Source organism: Pteropus alecto, unplaced genomic scaffold (assembly GCF_000325575.1).
Source record: "Pteropus alecto unplaced genomic scaffold, ASM32557v1 scaffold106, whole genome shotgun sequence".
Taxonomy (NCBI): Eukaryota; Metazoa; Chordata; class Mammalia; order Chiroptera; family Pteropodidae; genus Pteropus; species Pteropus alecto.
In genome coordinates this window covers 16,532,691-16,540,764 of record NW_006442103.1, presented here as the reverse complement: position 1 = coordinate 16,540,764, position 8,074 = coordinate 16,532,691, and the positions used below count along the sequence as shown (strand labels likewise).

Genomic DNA, 8,074 nt, shown 5'->3' with positions numbered 1-8,074 from the left:
CGCCCCGGCCCGGAGCCTCAGTCTCTCCCCTCCGCTCATTGGCCCGCGCTCTCGGGGTTTCTCCTGTTGCCTCCTCGCCATTGGTCGGGGGCTGGCTTTTTTTCCCCCTCAGTCTTTCTCTTCCTCCCCCCTCCCTCTCCCTCGGCCCACGGACAGGAGCGCACCGCCTGCCCCCAGCTGGGAGGGGGGGCAAAAAAAAAAAAAAAAAAGTTTCCCAGAAGTTTGGATCAGAGGAAGGCCGGGAAGACCAAGAGAGGAAGAGGGAGAGGGAGGAGAGAAAGGGAGAGGGAGGAGAGAGAGAGGATAAAAAAAAGATGAAGTCCAGTCTGCACAGCCTGTGAGCGCCTGCCCCGGTGGGTGGGAAGCAGGACGCGGGCGCTCATGCAGCGAGCGGGCGGCGCTCCGGGCGCTCGTGCGTAGCCGCAGGGCCAGCGAGGGGCGCCGGTCCGTACCGGCGGCGGACGTGAACTTTTGAAAACTGAGAACCAAAGCTAAATTCAGTTTTGAGCCAAACCAGGCCAAGAGCTGGAAGAAAGAAACAGCAGTTGTGTAGCGGCTATGAGCGTGAGGGCGCGGGCTGCTCCCTCAGTAGCGGGGGCGAGCGGGGGCCGGGGCGCGGGCGGCTAAGATGAGTGAAAGGAGAAGATCTGCAGTCGCCCTGAGCTCGCGAGCACATGCCTTCTCCGTTGAAGCCTTGATCGGCTCAAATAAAAAGCGGAAACTGCGAGACTGGGAGGAAAAGGGGCTGGACCTGTCCATGGAGGCGCTGAGCCCCGCGGGCCCACTCGGAGACTCGCAGGACGCGGCCGCGCACGGCCTGGAGCCTCACCCGGGTGAGTGCGTAGGGCCAGACCGCGGGAGGCGGGCGGCCGGCCGGCGGGCAGGGTGGCGAGGAGGCAGGCCCGGGCCGCCGACGCCCTGCCCTGCTCCAACGCGGGTTGCACTTTCTTTGAGCAGATGCCTTGAGCCACCTCCAAATTCGCCGGAACCAATTTGGGGGAACTGGCCTAAGCCGTGCCTTTTCGTCGCCGACCTCCAGCAAGGAGGCCTTGTCGCTCGCATCTCCTCTGGGAGCAAAGCGCGGCGCTGCTAGCGCCCGCAGCTGAGGGGCTGCCAGGCCCCGGGGTTGGCTGGAAGGGGTGCGGACCGCAGGCAACAACCGCGGCGGAGAGGGGCTGGGACTCGCATCTGAGACCTCCCGGGGACCGGCGCGCGGTTCTCGGACGGATCCGACACCCCAGTTTAAGGAAATGCCAAGTTTATCCCATTTAGGTTTCAACATCTGCCCTCGGTCCTCCCCCCGCCCCCCAACTATTCTGGGACTCAAGTTGTTGAATTTCCCCTCCTCGGCGACGAGGGAGTGTAATTGGATTTCTACCTCGTTTTTGGAAAGAGGAATGTACGCTAGACCTCTTCCCCTGCGGCCCGGGCCAGTCTTCACCTCTGTGTATTTGTGGGGAGCGGTGCGATTAATTTGTGTCTCGGATCCGTGCATATTATACGAACACAACACGTAAAACACAGGGCGGATGTCGATGTCTGCGATTTTAACAGAATCCCGGGGCGTGGTGGGGGGAGGGGGACAACAACTTAACGTTCTGTATTAAGTGCCAAGATTTCAACTGTGCAAAACAGCCCCGGGGAACAGCTGCTGTCGGAAGAATGTTAGGTGGGCGCGCGAACATACGCACGCGCGACTTTCACAGCGTCGGAAACTTTCCAGGCAGGGCTTCTGAAACTATTCTGGGGGTGCTCCTTCTGACCGCTGGGGAGTAAACCTGGGTCAGCGCGCAGGCCCTCATAGAACGGGGGAGGCCGTGGGCCCAGGAGCTTGGGGGCTGGAAAGCTGGCCGACCCAGGGAGGGACAGCTGTCGCTTACATTTTCTCTTTCGGCAGTGACAGTTCAATTTCCATGCTCCCGAGGCTAATAATAACGCGATTAGCGGGTGACCTGCAGAGACAGAGTTTTATGAATTCTCCGTGTTCTTGTGGGCCGTTATGGTATTTGGGTTTAGTGCTGGGGAATTATTTTTATTAGTCGATGAAAAGAAAATTAAAAGGAGATTTATTTCGCCCGCTGAAGCCTTCCCCCGTATTTGGACGCGGGTGCTTGTCCACGCGGACCCCTGTGTGGGCCATTCGGAAAGGAACGCGTGGCTAATGTGTTTCCTGTCTCTGGCCAGAACCTGTTTCCTCACGGCGTTTATTTGTTGTCAGAATCTCGCTTGTGCCTTCACCCAAGTCTGCTGGAAGTTCTTTCAGGCCTCATGACAACTCACGATTTGGGACGTTAGTTTATTTTACTTTCCCGATGGTGGGAAAGGTAGAAGTTATTTAATCTCGCGTGTCGGACGCCGCGTCCCTGGGTACTTTTCTCTAGGGAATGAGGCCAGGTCGCCCGGAACCGGCCTAAGGTCGCATGTTCAAAAGGACCAACACGCGGGGCATAATCTGAGACTCGGCTCGAAGTTTTCTTTCCGCCGTTCTTGGCCATAAGCGAGGAGAGAAAAGTGAGGGCTTGAAAAGAGACCGGTCCAGGGACATGAAGGCGGGGACCTGGTATCCCACATGCTGTTCCCTGCTCCTGTAGAGTGGAGGTTGGAGGTGAGGACCCAGCATAGGGCGTAATATAACAGAGTGCAGTGCAGCAGTTCCTATTTCCTTGATTACTGTTTTTTAAAAAGGAAAGGATGGGCGTTTGGATTAGAGAAAACGAAATGTGTCTCTCTGGGCAAAGGTCCGAGAGGAGGAAGAAGCCGGTAGCTAAGAGCACTCGGGCGCCTTCTGCGGAGCCGGGCTCCAGGTCGGGCCTGGCCGTGCTGTGGGCCGAGATCTTCCGAGATTTCCCGAGATCTCCAAGTTGGAGTCCCACAGCGGTTCTTAGGAACCGGACGTAGGACGCGAAAAGATTTTTCAGAGAAAGGGCGCAGTGGCGTGGAGACTCGGCAGTCGCAGGGAGCAGAGAAGGCGGAGCTGCGCGCTCAGGATGAACCCCGCGGTGGCGGAAGGCAGGGCCAGGGCGTAGGGTCCCCCGTTGGCCTTTTTTTTTGTTTTCGTTCTTGTATACAATACAGCGCCCTAACACACACAGAGCCACACTTAAAGGTGAGGGAGGTGGGGGAGGTGGGAGATGGGGCGCGGGAGGCTCCATTGTGCCCAGGGCCATGTCTCTGCCCGCTGGGCCTCACAGTTCTGTTTTAACTCTCCTCTCCCGGTAGGACCGAGGTGGGCTGGACCTGCAGCGTGGCTCGCCCGCCCTAGGCCGATGAGAAGTCAGAAACAAAACAAAAACAAAACGACAAAACAGAAACAAAAACAAAAACCCCACAAAACTGTCACGGCGCTGGGGAAGGATTGAACACGCGCGTGCGCGCGCGCGCGCGCGCACACACACACACACGCAGGACACTCGCCTAGAGCGACTGTTATTTGTCATTCTTCCAATCCCCTCTCCCTGACTGGTACCGTGGTTTTCCACCCGCCCTGTCTGTTCGAGCCTCAGAATCCCGGGATCCTCAGACAACCCAAGAGTTAGACTTAATCTTTCGCACTTATTCAAAGACGTGGCCTTTTGCTTTTTCGCAGCCCGTTTTTCTTTCCGCGTCCGGATAGAGCTGGCTTTAGTTGGCGCCGAGCGCCCGCAGCCTGGGGCGCCGACCTGCGGCAGCGGGGGACCAGCCCGGCCTGCGCGGTGTAGGCACTCACACCTCAGAGGACACACAGTATGTATTTCAAAAATTTCCACCGAGCCTGGTGGTCCCGAAATCTCCCCCGAGGCCCTCAGGGCCTGCGAGGTGCCCTCATTCTTACACCCGGGCCAGCATTCCGCGTCTTTTAGCGAAGCCGCCGGGACTCGGCCGCCGTGGGCCAGGAAGCGTCTCGAAACCCGTGCTGGAGAGCCCGGCCCGCGGGCTGCTCGCCCCCGCCTCACCCCCAGCAGCAACGGAGGAAATTTTCTCCGGCAACAGCTGCTCCGGCTGCCCCGGCCTTGGAAGTGTATTTCAGGCACGCGGCGGCGCCATCGTCGCTCGCACCGCAACCCCGGCTTCACCCGGCTCCCCAGCTCGGGTTCGGGCCTTTCCCGCCCAAATCCACAGCGGAGAGCGGCCGAAGCCGGGTCTCCCGCGGAGCAAAGTAATTTAAACCTTCGGTGGGGGGATTTCCCCCATGCAGGGCCCGCAGGCGTGAGCCTTGCAGCCGCCGCGCTCTGGCGGCCTCAGGAGGTGGCGGCGCACGCGGGCGGGCACGCGGGGCGGCACACCCAGGACCCCTCCGCGCGCCAGTGCGCGCGCGTCAGGCGCTCGCATGCTCCCGTGCACGGGGCTGCGCGACCCCTTGGGAAATGACACAAGAGAAGCCCTCGCAGTGCCCCAGGACACCCTCTTTCGAATTACCGAGATCAACTGGTCACGAGAATTAATATGACAGTTTATAGCTTGTTTGCTCAGAGTAGAGCTCCAAGATTTTAACCCCGACACCACTCCTCTACCCATTCCCGACCCCCGATAGGGAAACACAGGGTCAAAACGGAGGAAGTGACTTTTCACTGACGTTGAAGTAACCGAGAAAAAGGGACGAGTTTGAAGCCTGCGGGGAGAGCGGGGCTGGGCCCGCAGTGCAGCGCTGTGCGGCGCGCGGGGCCGGACGCTCAAAGGCCGGCCTGGGGAAGAGTCCCGGGTGAGGAATTCTGGTTCCCCGGTGGTGCGCGCGCCCCTGCACTCGTGCAGGCCTCGAGGGTGCCGGGCCTGCGGCCCGCGGACCAGCCAAGTGTGGGGCCTTGCTGAACGCGCCCGAGGCTCCCGCCACGATGTAAGACGGTGGCTGCCCTTTTGGTAAGTGACCTTGTGTAAAGGGGAGTGTGTGTGTGTGGGGGGGGGGTGGCGAGTAGGCAAGATCTAAATTCGTCGTTGGCTGGTGAGGATGGAGGTTAGCTGGGGGATGACTGCCAAACGCCTTTTACGCGCGCTGGTGGGACGGTCGCTACATCAGACGCCCTCTGGATGCGCGCGGCTGGGAGAGCGCACCGCAGTGGCCTCGGGGCGGTAGGGAGAGTTACGGAGACGTTCCGTGTTACACTGTGGCCCTGGCGCGGTGACACAATAGAAGTCGCTAAGAAGAAGATGATTCTAACCCACTATCCCGTAGATGGAGCAAACCGCTCGAGCAGCTGGGGAGGACAGGGGATGGGGAGAACCCTGCCGTCCTGGTGCCCAGAGTTTGGATTGTGATGGAAGGAAGGTGAAGTGCGCTGTGTTTCGCACCCTCGCTGGCTTCCCCGCCCCAACCTCTCCCAGAGAGGTTCAGAAACTCTGATAGGTGTGGAAGATATGCGGGTAACAACGGAGCGTAGGGGAAACTGTCTACGCGGGTCTGGGCAGCCGCTAGCCCGGCTCCACCACCCACCTCTGCCCCTTGGACACGGGTCCAAAGCGTACAAGCCTAAAGGGCGCCAAAGGCTTTCTAGACAGACCAGCTCACAGCTTAGCGGGGCAGCGGTTCTCTGTCGGCGCCCTCCACGCTCTGCTCAACGCTATTTCTTATTAAACACTTCTTTTTGGGGTCAGAGCTGGCTACTTTGGGTTTCCTGATTTTATAGGTAAAATTTCCAGAAAGAAAAGTTCAGGAGGTGATGTCCATGCGGGGCGAAGGGGGAATTCAATCTCTTACAGTTCGGACTGAAATTATATTGACACCTATCCGCTGCCGTTTTCCTGTCACCCCAAATTTCAGTGACTTCAGATGGGGTCGTGAACATCGTTTAATTATTAAAGAAAATTGGTTTTCAATCTCTTTAATACACCTGGCACTTAATGAGCACGTGAAAAAGGGTATGCGATGCCTAACCCAGGAGCCAAAACTAAAATGATGGGGTACTGGTGGTTTGTGCTCCCCATTTATTAGTATGATTTCCTTTGCATGTGTGGACAAGAGTTTAATGCTAACAAGTCCCTCAGCATTAATCCTTCATATTGGGCCACAAGGAGAGAGGGACGAATACGTTTTGGCTCCAAGGACCGAAACATTTTGTTCATCTAAGCCTCTCCAAGGGCATTGCTAGTATTAAAGGGAAATATTCCAGGTCTGTCACAATCGTTCCCTCTATTGCCAAAAATATAACATTAATAAGACGAGAACCCTCTTTTGAGATCCTGATTATGAACTGTAGTAGAAGTTCATTTCTCATACCCCGGGAGGAAAATGATTACGGTGCTTCTTAAATCTGTAAGTTCCTTTTTGAGGTGACTGTAGATTAAAAAAAAAGAAAGAAAAAAAGAAAAAAAGAAAAAGTGCGACTGAACTGTGCACATTCCACCAGGAGAAAGAGCCGACTGGCACTGCACTCTGCTTTGTGGAAATGCAGGAACGCACCCCATGATTATCCTGGGGCGTAGCTGCCTATCACTTTCCAACTCCCCAAAGACACGGTCATTCAGTAGGAGAGACTACTTAAGTGATTTTCTAGTTTTGACCTTTGGGGATACTTTTCCACAGGGAAAAGGAGGGAACGGGTGAAACGCGGAATCTTCCCCTCTTCCTTCTCCCCTCCATGAGGTTTCTTTTTGCTTTGCTTTTTCTGGTTTCTAGTGAGCTCTGCATTTTATAGGTACATGGCTGACATACTCGGGGGTCTGCGCGGGGAAAGGCAATTAGCAAATTTATAAATTAGGGTCTGTTTACACTTCTCTGGGCAAGGATAATCATTGGTTAATTTAAGTGAGGCCCTTGCTCTAAGTGTCAGGGTGGAAAATGAGGCTCAGTGGGGAGGACCGGAGGTGAAATGGGAAGAGGTGGGGGATTCGAGCAACTGGTGGTGACAAATCAGCATTTATTCAGTGCCATTAACGGCTTCACTTGGAGGCTGGACATTTTGCTGACTACAAATTGATGATGAGCTTTTGATACCAGAAGTGAAAATAGGCCTTTTTTTATTCTGTGCTCTTTGTATCATGCAGCGTCTAGCTTTGCCTTTAATACATAAGTGTATAAAATATATTAAAAAGTATATATGCAAGTATAGGTGTTTATACACAAATTTATGTGTGAACATCAGGTTCTGATGGGACACAGATAACATTTAAGAGAAAAGAAACTGCCTTTATTTTGTGGAGCCAGTTTAGCAAGTTGGGGACACCTAAAATCTGGGGAGCCAGTTTTGTCATCTCTGGACATCCTTTGACAATTCAAGGGAATCCCAGATTGGAAACTTCTAGTTACTTGCCTTTTCATTTAACTCTCGAATTAACTGATGATTTGGACCAAAGTTTAAGAGAAAACATCAGAAAACGAGACTGTGACAGATGCAATTTAAAAGAACAGGGAGAGTGGAATTTTTTTTTTTTAACTAAAATTATCATTTAATTTTGTGAACAATGCCAAGTTCATTTTGGAAGGGCAGAACGTGCTGAGTATTCTGAAGAGTAGTGTCCTGTTCTTCCATGTTAACGGAATCATTGAGAGAAATCTGGATAATAATAATGGTTAATAGAAATAATGAGAGAAGAAACATTGTAATTTGGGGGAAATAATTTAAGAACATAGGAAATATATGCAAAAAATTTCTCCCTATTTGCCCTCATATTTTCTGCAATACGGTTGCTGAGGCTCTAATGGGCTGTTTCCAAATTGCCACACACTTTGGAGGATTAAACAAACAAACAGACTCCTAATTCTGGATTGCATACGTAATAGCTTAATATAGACTTCTTTGAAAAACCCAAATGCTACCAGAACAGAAGAGTTCCCCTGGAAGGGATCGCTAGAGGTCATTGTCATATACCTAGCCCGCAGCCTTGGCGTTTTAGCGCCTAAATCTCAACAGAGTGAATCGAAATTCTTACTGCCGACCCCCGCTGCCTTCTCTTTATTGTCGCACGGCCCGGAGTGTATTGTCCAAGCCCCGGAGCGGGGCTCTGAAAGCAGTTAGCTCCCCTTTTCTTACCCCTCCCCCCCGCTTCCCCCCCCACCCCGACATCCTGTTCCCTTCCCCCAACCTCCTACGCACACGTTGAAAACGCCCATTTTTTTTGCACTCTTAAAAAAATTTTCAGATGACGTTTCGCCGAGGAAGAAATC

General features: G+C 54.2%; 1 protein-coding gene across 1 annotated transcript in view; it reads left to right on the top strand.

Annotated features, from left to right (window-relative positions):
• Nucleotides 1-570: 570 nt before the first annotated feature.
• TBX15 (T-box 15) overlaps nt 571-8,074 on the top strand; it is a 102,650-nt gene continuing 95,146 nt past the window's right edge. The window contains exon 1 of the mRNA XM_006919686.3: nt 571-833. Within this exon, the coding sequence (XP_006919748.2) occupies nt 629-833 (205 nt within the window). The 5' untranslated portion in view covers nt 571-628. The remainder of the gene's footprint in view (nt 834-8,074) is intronic.